Source organism: Lepidochelys kempii, chromosome 25 (assembly GCF_965140265.1).
Source record: "Lepidochelys kempii isolate rLepKem1 chromosome 25, rLepKem1.hap2, whole genome shotgun sequence".
NCBI lineage: Eukaryota > Metazoa > Chordata > Testudines > Cheloniidae > Lepidochelys > Lepidochelys kempii.
Window position 1 is genome coordinate 3,649,811 of NC_133280.1, and position 15,069 is coordinate 3,664,879.

Below are 15,069 nucleotides of genomic sequence, written 5' to 3' on the forward strand. Positions count from 1 at the left end.
TTGTTAAAATAGAATGGCTTCTTTTTATTAGTGGACAACGTTGTCCCATATTGTGAGCAGGAACCCTGTCTCTGGAGTATTGTGCCATTTCCAGGAGTGAGGCCACAGTGATGGTCAAAAAGGCTTTGCCACCTGCCATGCAGCTGGAGATGAGCAAGGCACAGCCCAGCTAGCCATTGGAGTGATATGAACAACCTCACTTTAGCTATGAATGAGTGAGATGTTTCCGTTTTGGCCCAGGCTTTCCAGTGCCATGTCCCCATCTGCACCCACTTTATGCCTCGGGGGCAATGGGCTGGAATCTGGAAGAGCAATGCGGAGGTCACTAGAGTTACTCTGCATTTGCCCTGGTGTACCAGAGATCACAGTCCCCCTGGAGCTAGTACCGCCATGGGATCGCCTCGCTGCCAAGCCCCCGGGAACCAGGCCCTCTGCAGGGCATTGACAGCTGTGCGGCTCGTTCCACCTCGGCTGCCCGAGCTCACCCCTCTGCTTGCTGGGCCCCAGTGCACTTGGGGCAGGGATGGGGGGATGGAAGGTGGCTCTCACCCACCTTTGCGTTTCCCATTTCCTGGGGCCCCAGGAATGCTCTAACGTACGCTCTGTTACCACAGCCCCTGGGGAGCAGATGCAGCCACAGCTAAATGCAGCCCCAACACCTCCCTGATGTGCCCCATGCAGGGCGCTGGGAGCAGAGCCGGGTACGGCCCTCAAGCAACACCCCCGGCATTACGGCCGCCACCTGCCCTGGGAGATTCCCAGGAGGCCGTTTCCACCCTGTGCGCTCACAGAGCAGCATCAAGGGGCTTTGACATACTTGGGAGCCCAGCTACTCATAGCGGTTCTCCTTGCCTCATCGTTTCCTTTTGCTCTCACTACGACTGGCACAACCCTCAGAGACTCTCCTCTGAACAAGGAACAAGCAGTGGGGTCATTGACGCACTGAGTGAAAATGTGAAACATCCAGGGCTTAAACTCTCAGTGAGTATGTCCCGAAGCCCCAGTGGCCACTCAGGGCTCCTGCCCCACAGCAGACGCTCGGGGCTCCCTCCCCACAAGAGGCACTTAGGGCTCCCGCTCCAGAGGACTCCTTCAGGTTTGAAAATATTCCCGGAGCTCTGCTCCGAACAGCTCCAGCTTCTAAGCCCTGGAAGCATCCCCTGAAGGGTAGCAGCATGGAGAAGTGCAGAGCTAGCTCCCTCCACACTGCCCTGACTGGACCCTCCTGGGGGCTCCACCAGGCTGGGAGAATGGCTGGGAGAATGGCTCCACCAGGCTGGGAGACAAGCCCTGCGCCTTGCCTGCTGAACAGTGGCTTTGGGAATGAAGACACCTGAGTAGTAGTAATTACTCACACCTGCCCACACTCAGCTGGGCTCATACCAATGGCTTCTGGACAGCCTCTGTAAGGCGGCCACCAGCATGGACTGGGTCTAAGCTATTGATCTAGAAGGGAAAGCTCCATTCTTCCAGCCCCCAAACCCCCAGCCTCCGGGTGGCCCTTTTAATCCTGCCATGAAGAGAAGAGCCTATTCCCTGTGGCAGACCCAGGAGCAAACCCTTTCTCCATGTGGTCGTGCAGTCTCCCCAGCCAGGCAGAGAAGTCACAGGCACGTCATTCCTTTTCCAGCGCACGAGGCCACAACACAAAGAAACGGGGCAGCATTTACTCCCGTTCGCTCTCAGCCTTTTGAGGAGTGAAATCAGTCACTCCACTGACCCCTCTGTTGTCCTTTGGCCTTTCAAATGCACACACTAAATGCTGACCGGAGGAGTCCTGAGCTTGCCTGGCTACACAGGAACACCCTTCTCATCTGCGCCGGCCGCGTGCCTGCAAGATGAAATGACACCGCCATGGCCAGGGCCCTTGTGAGTGTCCTGCTGACTCCTTCTCTCCCTGGGTTCACAGAGTCTCTGCTCAGTCAGGTGGTTCTATCTTGCTACCACGCAGATTTGAGTCACTAGGACGCGTTGCTAGTTTCTTTGCTCTTTGGTGTGACACATAGCAGCATCTTGGGCTAACCCTACCCCACCCTGAGATCGGGTGTGCATTATCCGGGAGAAGCTTCCACAGACTGCACGTTCCTGCCCTGTCAGCACAGCTCAGAGTGAGATGGTGAGAAGATGCCAAGAGAGAACAAGAGAGAGGAGGCTTTGGGGATTTCGGGACTTCTTCTTACCTTCACACTTGTGGCTGGTTTCACTCTGCTTGTGTCCCGCGGGACATTTGCACTCATAGGAGCCCACCGTGTTGATACAGTTTCCACCCTGACACAGGCCTGGGATCGCCTGACATTCGTCCACATCTGCAGGAAGAAGAACAAGAACGTCAGCGAACGGGAGAAGCAGTTGCAGTGCACGGCACAGAAGAGGGAGACGGAGACCAAGGGAGCAGTAAGGCTGGCACCACAGGCAGGGCCGCGGAGCCAGCTGGGGTGTGATAAGAACAGGAGCATGTTATGTTACTCTCCTTCTGGGATGCAAGGGGGCACCATGCTCTGGCCCTGGGCTCACGCGGGGCTAAGCTCTGCCCCCCTGCAATGGGAAACAAGCACATGGTTGCCAAGTGATGCCCCTCCGCCCACCTGGTGATCACTGTGATTGTTACCCATATTTCTGAAGCGAGCATCATGCAGCATCTGGCTACTCGTAGCCCAGTTTGGCAACTTCCCGGCACCAGTGCAGGCAACAGCCACGCCAGTGCCGGGGAAGGTCCCAAGGCCCCAGGCTCACCACGTGCTTTGCAGTTAGAGCTGGCTGACAAGGGGGGTTTCTGGTTTGGGAGAATTTCAGCGTTTTGATTTTGATTTTGTTCTGGAGCAGAGCAGCATCCCGGGGACCCTGCCTTTGACTGGATGACAGTTCAGCCAACCTGGCTCCTTTTCAGGAGAAAGGTCAGGGCTGATGAACCGGTTTCATGGGAAGATTTCCAGCCAGGTTGAGCTGCAGTTTCTGTCCCGCTGGGACCCAGCAGCGCCTTTCCATAGCACTCACCTTGGCAGGCTCCAGTGCGTATATTGGGGATGAAGCCCCGGCGGCAGGGGTGAGGCTGGGCAGGGCACATCTCACATGGGTGACCCCAGGCCCGTCCAATGGTGGCACAACACATGGTCTTGGTGCAGACAATCCCACTGAGCTGGCCTTGGCACATTTGGTTATTCACCTGGCTGAAGCAGGGCCCGGTGCGATAGTCTGAGAAGAAACCAAAAACCAGGAGGTTAGAACAAGACCCAAAGCCCAGCTTTGGCCAGCATGGCCTGGTACCTGCTTCCTTCCCTTGTGCTGTGGATGGGTGCAACCTGTGAGCTGGAGCCTACTCTCCCATTCACAAGGCAGCAACACCAACATCTCGCCCCTGACAATGTACATCGGCCCCAGAGACCTCCCAGACTCCAGCCCACTCTGAATAGATTATCTGATGCCTGGCATGTGGGCATTGTGCAACCATTTTTAACTCTTCCCTATCCAAAGTGGTCAGGCTCCCTGGAGCTGTGAACATCTGCAACCCCATATAACCTTGCATGGTTTAAGATATCTGCAGCTGCTTGCCAAATGCCACAGTATTATGGGATTGAAGATACCCCCACCATTCAGATTGCTGGCTGACCTGTCAAGGTGTCTAGGGGTTGCTTGTAATAACTAGCTGTGATATCATGATGCTTGTCAGAGAGATTGACTGTATCTGTCTTTGATGGAAGGTCCTAGGGATCTGGGGGAATACTCCAGGTGATTTGGATGCCCTGGGCATTGCATTTCCATTGGGTACTTTCCAGGGGTTGGGTTTGCACTTTGAATTCCCTGCCTTTCTGACTTTGCTTTTCTTTCAGAGAACAGCAAAGCTCTCCTGAGGATTTTCCCCATAAATTAGTGACAGCTATTTATACTCTTAGCTCCAGGTTAACAATCTGTTGTGTCAGGAACAGATGTTTAGGAGTGAGTTCACTTCTGGGTGGCTTCTAAAGGAAATCAGCTGCAGATCTCTCCCAAAAAGCTTTCTAGAGACAGAGAAAGCTTCCCCAGCATGACTGAGCCCTCCCATGTCATGTAGTGTGCAGCCCTGGCACAGGAATGCCAGCTCTTCCATCAGTCTGTATAAGGAGAACCTCCAGCAATTACACGTGCAATAGTGATTCATTTCTCCTGGGTAACTATGAAAGGCCCCTTGGCAATTTTAACTGGTTCTTTAACACGTTGATGCTACAGCAACAGTGGGCCCGTTTCCCAGTCCCAACAAGCAGACACCTGTGCCTTACAAGCTACATTATTTGGGTTATTTGCAGTGAGGAATGGGGTTTTGCTGCTCCCCGAGGTCTTCTGATCCCTGGCTGGAGATATTAGCACATCAGGGATTCATCAAGAAACTCACTTCTAAAACATGAAGGGCCTTTTATTCCTGCTGGGAGAGATGATTTCATGCAAATGTTTCATCTGTTTGCGGAAGAAGGACCTTTGACCTCAGTACAGTCAGACCGAAAACTCCTACATTAAACATCTGAAGAAGTCCAGGAAACAACAGCCGAGGGTGCTGCTCTGTCTTTAACTTACACCCATGCAATGTAGGTGCTGGGTAGAACAGCTGGGTATTTTATATGCAGTCTGTGAAGTTCCTTGGGGATTTCAGCGCTGGATTTTCCATTAACTAACTCCAGCAGGGTTGTGAATCCCAGGCTGCATTCTGTAAGCTGTGATGTCCAGATGAGCCCATGGCAGCCCTTACGCTGAATTGCCTGGCTTTGAAATGTAGAGCACCAAACTGGTGTGAAAGGTGTGTAGACACAAATAGGGCCACAAGCAAAACTGGGAGGCCATATCTTCTGTAGTAACTGCATTTAACTGTGCCCACAAGTGTTTTCCTCTAATATATACACATAAAAGCACAAAATTAAGACCACACAGTCTTAATTTTTGCATTTCTTGGCTTCTGAATGTTTCGTTCCATAACACTAACACTCTCTGAACATATGTTTTGTATGAAATCTCTTCAGGTTGTTGTTGCTGTTTTTAAACCCTACGACACATGTGCAAACAGAAAAAGATTAAAGGGAGCCAAGCAAATCCAGCCACTAAGAGTGACAGTACAGGAAGCTTATGTGGCAATATGCAATTTATCCCCACCCTCACCCCTGGCAAGGAAGCTGCTTGGGGCTGGGCCTAGACCAAATGGTGCCACAGGTGAGGAGCATCTTTTGTGCCCCCCCCCCCATTTGTTAAACTTTTGAATACCTTATGTTTTATTGCATTTGTAGTCCATTTCATGACTTAGATGCATGCTTTACATGCATGATTTATCTCTGTCACATAAGACAATAAATTTGCACATTAGGATCTGTAAATCTGTATTTATTCATGCCATACATAAGTAAGGCTGCGAGTCTCTCATGGAGGTCGCAGAAGTTACGGATTCCGTAACTTTCTGTGACCGCTGTGATTTCTGCAGCTGCAGCAGCCAGTGCAGCTGACCCCAGAGCTGCCCCAGCAGCTGGCCGGGGCCAGTTGCACCAACCACTGCTGGAGTGGCCCCAGGGCCAGTCGCTCAGGCAGCCTCAGAGCCAGCCGCACTGGCCGCTGCATGGGTAGCCACGGACAGCTGGCCCTGGGAACTGCCTGAGCAGCAGCTGGTGCAGCTGGCCCCAGGAACAGCCTGGGCAGCAGTCCCAGGGCAGCCCTGGGGACCACTGGAGCAGCAGTGGTCCCAGGGGCTGCTCCGGAGGTGGCTGGAGCAGTGGCTGGAGCAGCAGCCCCAGGGGCGGCCGGAGGCAGTCAGCCCCTGCTGCAGGAGCAGCAGTGCCCCGGGGGCTCCCCAATAGGACTGAAGGAGTGGAGCCTCAACCTGTGGCAGGGTTTCATGCTCCCAGGTACGCACGCATCAGCAGGCTGCAGGTGGAGGGCTAGAGTGTGGCTGCTCCTATAAACCCTGCAGGCCCAGATCTGAGACCTGTGGGTCATGACATTGCCCAGCTAAAGGCTGGGGAAACGATTTGTGTTTGCTTTGGAATATTCTGGTAATAAAAGTAGATCCCAAGAAGGGCTGTGATTGGATTTGTGAAATCCACTTTTTGAGTTTATTGAGAACCAAACGGGCAAACCAAGGCAGGGTGCTACAGAGCCACCCCTGGCCACCAGGGGTCATGTGGGAGGCAGCCAGCTCTGTTACAGTTGCAAAGAAATTTCACATATTTCATGAACTATACCTAGGCCTAACTAACCGTAGGACGATGCAAGACACCTAATAAACGAGGCCTATTTCACCTGCTTTCCCAATGTGCTACAATCAATGTGACTGTAGGGTGGTGTATGCCTCCTGGTATCTGAAGTGTATTGAGGACTGTGTTAGAGTTGTAAGCTATCACTTTCAGTGTGTGTGTAAGGTGTGGGTCCTGGTCCTGCTTGCAGGCTGGGGACTCTGTAGGGAAGTGTATTAGCACAGACAGTCTGTAAAGAGCCAGCCTAGAACAAGGCTGCCTTAGGGAGCAGCCTGCTTTGTCTCTCTCTGATTTGGGGTACTGTGCATTATCGTTCTGAATTCTAAGAAATAAAGTCATGTTACATTACAACCTTCCAGCCAGAGTACTGCATGATTTAATCTAACTTCTCTCTGTCTGTGCAGTGAACATAACTGTATCTGGAAAGGGCTCTGGATTAATTTATAAAGACAAAGCTTATAACCACACAAGGACAAAACTCAGGCACCACAACTATGTCTTCGAAGTGAAGTGGGGGAAGAGTCAAACCAAATATCTGTCAGTGTTGCTGAATGTGCCACAGAAGGAATTCCTGACAATTAATAATGGAGCCCAACGTTTGCCATTGAAAAGGACAATGCATCACTTTAAAATATACTTGACAAAAATAGATTTTCATATTTAGATTTAATTCTCTGAGAGAAAGCAGCCAAAGCAATCTGGGAATGGTAGTCTGGACTCCAGAGTGTGCTGGCAACATGCCAGATACCATCTGGTGCTAATTTTAATGGGTCAAATTATTAAATCTTTAATGAGACACTAATCAAACTTGATAAAGATTATAGGCACACTTATGAGATGGCTGAGGCCTTGTGAGACTCTGCAGGACTCTGTCCTCCGTGGACACTGGTCTCAGATAATTTGTCCTTTAAAGAATTTGTCCCTGTAGCCACATTCTTTGGTGGAGCAGAGCAGAGCTTCTTTCCCCACTTAAGTCTATGTTGGTGTCTTTTTGCTTCCTCTCTGGAATGTCTCACTTGCAGTCACAGTAAGAGTGCCATGTGGTAGAATTTCCCTAGTTAAGGGGCTGAGCCGTACACACCCAAAGTGCTCACCAAAGGGTCTGCAAGAAATGCAGATTTTCAAGCCCTATATCAGGGAGGAAAAAGTCCAGTCCTGAGCTTGACGTGTGTACAGGAGTCAATATTGATTGTGACCACATGCATTTGATACTTTATGCATTACCTGTAGCTGCAAAAGGCATCATTCCAACTCAAGTGTTCAAATGTAGATCCGTTTTCACAATACAGGGATAAAAAGCTTTGCAAACGGTGTGTACGTACTAACTGCCAAGCAGACATGTTCCTCCCTCTATGGCACTATCTATCTTCAGTCAAATAACTGCAGTGCCTTAACTTTCCCTTCTTGGCCCATGGGCCTCAATAGCACCCACTGCACGCAGCTGTATTTTGTTCACTTGATCTGTGTCAGCTGAGAAGAGGGAGAAGAAAAGGAAAGGACTTTGCACATTTGGCTGGGTGTCATGGAGATACTAAGGTTGCTCCTGTGCCTAATGAATGCTAATAACCAGCACTCTAAAGCCTCAGACCCTTTGGGAGTTACTCAGTGCAATCCATTCCATGACACATGGCTCTCCGCTATGTAGCCGGCTGCTGGCGGCTGTGTTACAACTTTGTCCAGTCTGAAAGCATCTATTTACATGTGCTGTAACCTTCCCTCTAAATGGAAAAACAACGTGTCTGCTCTGGATGTTTCCTTCCACATGCATTCTGATCTGAGCCTGGCTGGACCATACAGACAGCAGCAGGAGACAGGTTTCAGAGCAGGAGAGTATCAGTATGTTGTATTAGCGGAGAGTGAACAATAAGAGTCAGGGGATTCCTGGTTTCCAGACCTACCTGACCCACTGTGCTGCTTTAGGCATGTCACACAGGCTCTGACTACACGCCAGTCCCCCGGAGAGGGAGGCAGATTATGGTTTTGTTGGCCCCTGGGCCAAAGCAAGTGGGGGCCTCTCTCCACCCCTTCCGCCCACATCCCCCCCCCCCTCAGCCCCCCGCACTTCTGCCGGGGAAATTGGGCTGGGCACAAGGGCTTGCCCCACCCCTCCCTCCTGCCCAGCACTCTTGCTGGGGAGTAGGGTTGGGGCGCGGGGCCTGCCCCCGCTCTGCCCACCTGGTGGTCCTGCTGGGGAACAGGGTAAGGGTGTGAGGGCTTCCCCTGCTCCCCAGCAGGAGTGCTGGATGGGGGCAGAGCAGGGCAAGCCCCAGCCCCGCTTCCCGGCAGGAGTGCCAGGCAGGCAGGCAAAGCGGGGCAAGTCTCCATGCCCTGATCCCAGTAGGAGCGCCAGGTGGGCGGAGTGGGTCAAGGCGAGGAGGGCATCCATTTTCCCAAGGCCCCCCAACTGGCCTAATATACCACTGGTCCCTCACAACTGTGGTCGAAATGTCTGTCTCACCCATCAGCGGTGGCAGACAGCTCTTTGCCAAACACGGCTGAACACAGCCTGGGCTTGTCAATGAGAATCATGTTTAACATCAGTCCTTGGCCAGTGAGGATGGTGACAAATCATCCTGCAGACAGATTCCTAACAAACACCGTTCTGGAGCTAGTTAGCTATGGGACTTGACAAATTCTGTGAGCCAGACTGCAGGCAAGACCATTGCCTCCTGTGCCTCAGTTTACCCAACGGTAAATGAGGCTGCAGAGCTGAATGAACTTTATTGTGTGGAAAGTCTTCCCAGTGGAAGAGACATTTTCACAGGAAATCTGATTAGTAACCTGTGCCATAACTGCTGTTCTTGGAGATGGGCTGCTTGTGTCCATTCCACTCTCAGGGTTGGTGCCCCCAGCGCATGACCCGCAGAAACTTTTCCCCTCAGTCGTACCTGTTGGGTGGCTCAAGCGGCCCCTGCTGCCACACAGCATTGTGTGAGGTATAAAGGGCAGAGCTTGCTGTAATTCCTGCAAAGAGGGGAAGGAGGGTAGGTTGTAGAATGGACACACCTCAAAGAACAACAATAGCAGAACGTGTTAATAACTGTTCTTTGAGCGATCACGCTTGGACATTCCACTCTTGGTGACTCACAGGCTGTAGAACAGGAGGGGGGATCACGGTCTATTTCCATAAAGATTGGAGAACAACTCATTGTACCCTAACATCGTCTTTGAAGTCTTAAGCCACAGGATGGTGGGAAGCAAACGTCTGGACCAAGGATCAGGCTGCCACTCCATGAATGTCTGCGTTTGGAACTTGTGCCAGAAAGGCAGCCATGGCTTATGTGCCCTCGTCAAAGCACATGTGTACACAGGGTGAGATGCAGGAAGAAATTCTCTGGGTGGAGACTGATGGACCTCTCACTCAGCCTGCCACTGCAACAAACAGCTGGGAGGATTTATGGAAGTGTCTCGTTCTCTCTAGGTAAAATGCCAAGGCTCTTCTGATGTCCAAGGTATGCAAATACTCTTCCTCTCTGGTCACATGTGGTTTTAGTTAGAATCCATGCAAATTAATTGGCTGTGGCAAGAGGAAACCACCTTTGGGAAGAACATCGGATGAGGATGCAGGTAAGTCTGGTCTTTAAAAAAGAGTGCATATGGAGGTCCTGACATTAACACCTGCAGCTCCCCATCTGGCCGAGGTAATGGCCACCAGAAATGCCACCTTCGTTGACAGATGCAGTGGTTACCAGACAGCCAATGGTTCAAACGGGGGACCCATAGGTCTTCACAGTACTAAGTTTAGATCCCACAGAGGAACAGGGTCTTGCACTTGAAGGTATAATTTAACTAAGCCCTTTAAAAATCATATGGACATGTCATCGGAGAAAATAGTGATTGTCCATTTTAGGATGGAACGCTGGATTAGCAGCCAGATGTACTTTGATGGAACTAACCACCAAATCATGGTGTTGCAGGTATAATAAGTAGTCCAGAACACACTGAATTGAAGAACTGATCCCATTCTCGAGACCAGATGAAGAAACACCTCTATTTTGCGAGGTGAGTAACCTCTTGTAGAAGGCTTCCTATTATTTAGCAGGACCTCTTGTACGTCTTTCGAGCAAGCCTGCTCCCTAGTGCCTAGTCATGGAGAATCCATGCAGCTAAGTGAAGGGATTGTAGGCTCAGATGGTATAGGCAACCATGACCCTGGGAGGTTAGGTTCGAGTCTTAGGGGGAATGAAATTGGAGGTTTCACTGACAATGCCAGGAGAGTGGAGGAGGCCCTGTGCTGGGGCTATAAGAATGACTCTGGCCTGGTCCTGTTTCATCTTTAGCAATACCCTATGAATGAGTGGGACGGATGGAAAAGCCTGGAAGACTCTTTGACTATGTCACTAAAAAGGCATCTGTTATAGAATCTGGGCTGTGACCCTGTAGGGAGCAGAGCTGCTGACAGTTTCTTTTGGACTTTGTGGGAAATAGGTCCAGTAGGGGAAATCCCCATGACTAGGAGATGTCAGGCCACTTTGGTGAAGAGACCACTGGTGGTGACTCATAAATAACCTGCTCAAGTGTTCTGCTAGGTCGTTCTGCGTGCCCAGCAGATTAGACGCTTCTAGAGTGACTGAGTTGGCAACAAGTAGAGTCGCTTCTTGGAAGAGTGGAGAAGAACAGAGGGAAGGGGGTTTATTCTAAATGTTGTTCTAAATATTGTTCTACCCCACTGCTTGTTGGGGTAGAACACTCCTGCCATGTGGTCTGTGGGGACTAACAGGCTGCTTCCCCTGATTTGTGATAGAAATACTTGGCACGCCAGTCTGACAGCTTTCAGTTCCCTGACACTGAGGTGTAAAGCTAAGTCCTCATAGGACAATAGATCCTGCATTTGTAGAAAACCAAGGTGCGCTCCCCATCCCAGGGCCGAAGCATCTGCCACTAGCATGAGAGTCGGTTGTGGGCGGACAAATGGAAAATCATGGAGCAGGTCCTCAAGGAATCAATTCTGAAGCACTTAGAGGAGACGAAAGTGATCAGGAACAGTCAGCATGGATTCACCAAGGGCAAGTCATGCCTGACTAATCTAATTGCCTTCTATGATGAAATAACTAGCTCTGTGGTTGAGGGGAAAGCAGTGGACATGTTATTCCTTGACTTTAGCAAAGCTTTTGACACAGTCTCCCACAGTATTGTTGCCAACAAGTTAAAGAAGTATGGGCTGGATGAATGGACTATAAGGTTGATAGAAAGCTGGCTTGATCGTCGGGCTCAAAGGGTAGTGATCAATGGCTCCATGTCTAGTTGGCAGCCGGTATCAAGCGGAGTGCCCCAAGGCTTGGTCCTGGGGCCGGTTTTGTTCAATATCATAGAACATCAGGGTTGGAATTGACCTCAGGAGGTCATCTAGTCCAACCCCATTGCTCAAAGCAGAACCAATCCCCAACTAAATCATCCCAGCCAGGGCTTTGTCAAGCCTGACCTTAAAAACTTCGAAGGAAGGAGATTCCAACACCTCCCCAGGTAACACATTCCAGTGCTTCACCACCCTCCTAGTGAAAAAGTTTTTCCTAATATCCAACCTAAACCTCCCCCACTGCAACTTGAGACCACTACTCCTCGTTCTGTCATCTGGTACCACTGAGAACAGTCTAGATCCATCCTCTTTGGAACCCCCTTTCAGGTAGTTGAAAGCAGTGATCAAAACCCCCCTCATTCTTCTTTTCTGCAGACTAAACAATCCCAGTTCCCTCAGCCTCTCCTCATAAGTCATGTGTTCCAGTCCCCTAATCATTTTTGTTGCCCTCCACTGGATGCTTTCCAATTTTTCCACACCCTTCTTGTAGTGTGGGGCCCAAAACTGGACACAGTACTCCAGATGAGGCCTCACCAATGTCGAATACAGGGGAACAATCACGTCCCTCGATCTGCTGGCAATGCCCCTACTTATACAGCCCAAAAAGCCATTGGGCTTCCTCCAGATCATTAAGGAAGATATTGAACAAAACCAGCCCCAGGACCGACCCTTGGGGCACTCCACTTGATACAGGCTGCCAACTAGACATGGAGCCATTGATTACTACCCGTCGAGCCCGACAATCTAGCCAACTTTCTATCCACCTTATAGTCCATTCATCCAGCCCATACTTCTTTAATTCGCTGGCAAGAATATCTTCATTAATGATCTGGAGGATGGCGTGGACTGCACCCTCAGCAAGGCCTGGCTTGACAAAGCCCTGGCTGGGATGATTTAGTTGGGGATTGGTCCTGCTTTGAGCAGGGGGTGGGACTAGATGACCTCCTGAGGTCCTTTCAGCCCTGATGTTCTATGATTCTAAGATACTCAAGACTCACTGGTCCTAGGTAATCCGGGACCAAGTACTGTGGAAGTGGGAAAGATGGTTTGTGAAGGTGAGGGAAGAGGTTTGGTTCTGGAGAGTCTGCTGCATCCATGCCAGCCTCAGCAAAATTCTTGTGACCAGTCGGCCCTCACTGACCAGGGAAGAGAACAGGCACCGCCCTGAACTTTTCCATGGAGCCCCACAAGGTCAAAGCATATTGTCCCAACAGAGCCTGGTGGTTAGCGATGCGCAGCTGAAAACCCCTGGTCAGATAAATCTTTCTGCCAAATAAGTCTGGCCTCTCCGCATCTTTTGATTTGGGGGTGGCAGCTCGGTGCCTTTGTCATTCTCTCTCATTAGCCACTGTGATGACCAGTGAGCCCTGAGGTGGGTGAGTATAACCCTTGGGAGTTTACGCAGTACTTTCTTTCTGCCCCTTTAGAGGTGGGAGGCAAAGAGGCTGGCGTCTGCCATAAAGCCTTCATCGGCTCTAGTATCGCCTTGTAATTGGCAGAGCTTCCCTGAAGGAAGCCACCAATGATAAAACATCCATGAGGTGATGTGAGGACTCCCTGAGCTCTTTGACCTCTGCACCTAAGTCTGCAGCCACTCTCTTGAACAACTCCTGATAAACTTTAAAATCATCCGGAGGAGGTGAAGATGTGCCAAATGAAACGGCCTCGTCTGGAGAGGACGAAGAGGAAGTCAAACCAGAGGGGCAGAATCTCTTCTGCTGGTAGATTCTGGAACCTCCTCTGGGATGCTCAACCCAGTGCCAGACTCCAGGGAAGGAGCTGCTCAGTGTGCAGAATTAGCCCTTCTAGACAAGAGCACTGAGTATGCATTGTGTGGGGAAGATCTGGAAACTGCTGGACAACCGCAGGGGTTCATAATGGCCACACACATGGGGCTGGGCCCCATTGTCCCAGTCACATTCCCAAGGCAGGTCCCACTGAAAGGTCACAGTGGTAGATGGTCAGAGAGGATCTGTGCAGAGACCAGCAGGTCCTGCTTTGGGGTTGTGATACATCAGATCCCACCTGCAAGTCTGATGACGAGGATTCCCCTTCCTCTGACCAGGCTGGGGCTGATCCAGTCAGTGCCGGGGACTGGTGCCAAAAGCCTGGCGATGGACAAAGCAACACCCTGGCAGCAGCTTCTCTTTGGCCAGAGGCTGAGTCACTGGCGGAAGGAGCAGCGGCGCGGGGGGGCTGGACTCCAGTAAGGAAGGAGACGCTGGCCCCGAGAAGCAGAGCAGGTTTCTTGGCTCTGCAAATGCCTCCGGCGTAGCTGGCATCGAGATGGTGTTTTGCTGTGGTGCCAAAGAAGCTGGAAGCTTTTTGCATTTCTTCTTCGGTACGGGTGAGGAAGAACACGGCCGGGATTCCATGAAAGCTGGAGGTGCTGAAGCTGCAGTACTTGGCACCGAGTCAGACCGGAACAGCTGGGACAGCTCTGACGGTGGTCTGAGTAGTGCCTCCATCAGCAGAAATTCCAGCTTACCCTCCACATCCTTCTTTGTCCTAGGTTTGAACTCCCTGCACATCTGGCACCAGGCCTTCATGAGTGCCTCTCCCAAGTGCTTCAGAAAGCTCTTGTGTGGGTCGCTTTCTGGCATAGGCCTGGAGCAAGAAACCTGGTGACCAGGGCACAGCTCGGTACCATACATAGAAAAAACATCAATGGGAGAAAACAGCAGGTCCAACAGGTACCGCTGAGGGGAAAAGTTTCGGGCGGCCATGTGCTGGGCGCATCAACCCCCCGAGTGGAATGCACACATGCAATCACTTGAAGAAGAACCAGTTTCTTTTCCCATGAAAATATCGGTTTTGGTGAAAAAATTTAAATTTTCCTCCAGGGAAGGTCAAAAACAAACTGACAAAAAATTTCATTTTTTTCAACTTAAGATGCTGGTTCAGCTTTTTTTATTTTATAAAACCTGAAATGAAACCGTTAATGCCAAAACATTAATTCAAAACTGCAATTTTTATTTTGTTTTGACTTAAAATATTGACTTGCTGTGCCTTTTGGAAACCAAAATATTTAAAATTGAAACAAAATAAAATGTTCATTTTGAATTAGTTCAAAATGTCCTGCCAGGAAAGGGACATTTTTCAACCCCCAAATTTGAACAAAAATATTTTGATTGAAATTTCTTACAGGAGAAATGTTGTTTTGCAACCACCTGTCTGGGAACAGCACCATTGATCTGTCTCACAGCGCATTCACAGGTGAAATGAATGCTTGTAAGGGGAATTCAGACCCACACAGATCAAAGTGCAAGAGCAGTGCTGAGTGTCCACCACTTCCATTGCTAGTGTAGGCCCCATGTAAACATGCACATGCTCAGTTTTTGGCACGTGAGCAACCAATGAAGCACAAGCTGGAAATCAAATTAATAAACATTTCCTTTAATCTCTCTCTGTCTCTGACTTAGCCTGGCGTGTCTGGAGCACCATGGGCCAGGATCCCCTTGGGAGTCTGGCCGTGGCCTGCATGAATTCTTTCCTTGCTAGCAACGGGGAAGAGGAGGCTTTTCTCTGCTAAAATCAAAGTCCCTCTCGTAATAAACAATGTTTTTGCTG

The 15,069-nt window shown here is 50.4% G+C and overlaps 1 protein-coding gene across 10 annotated transcripts in view; it reads right to left on the reverse strand.

Moving 5' to 3' along the window:
* Window positions 1-15,069, reverse strand: part of FBN3 (fibrillin 3) — a 312,259-nt gene that overhangs the window by 153,119 nt on the left and 144,071 nt on the right. For all 10 annotated transcript variants that reach the window (XR_012156160.1, XM_073323920.1, XM_073323921.1 and 7 more), the window contains 2 exons: window positions 2,995-3,192; window positions 2,181-2,306 (listed from right to left, as the gene is read on the reverse strand). Coding sequence is in view for 9 of the 10 variants with exons in the window: in XM_073323920.1 (XP_073180021.1) it covers window positions 2,181-2,306; window positions 2,995-3,192 (324 nt within the window). In the remaining variant the exon portion in view is untranslated. The remainder of the gene's footprint in view (window positions 1-2,180; window positions 2,307-2,994; window positions 3,193-15,069) is intronic.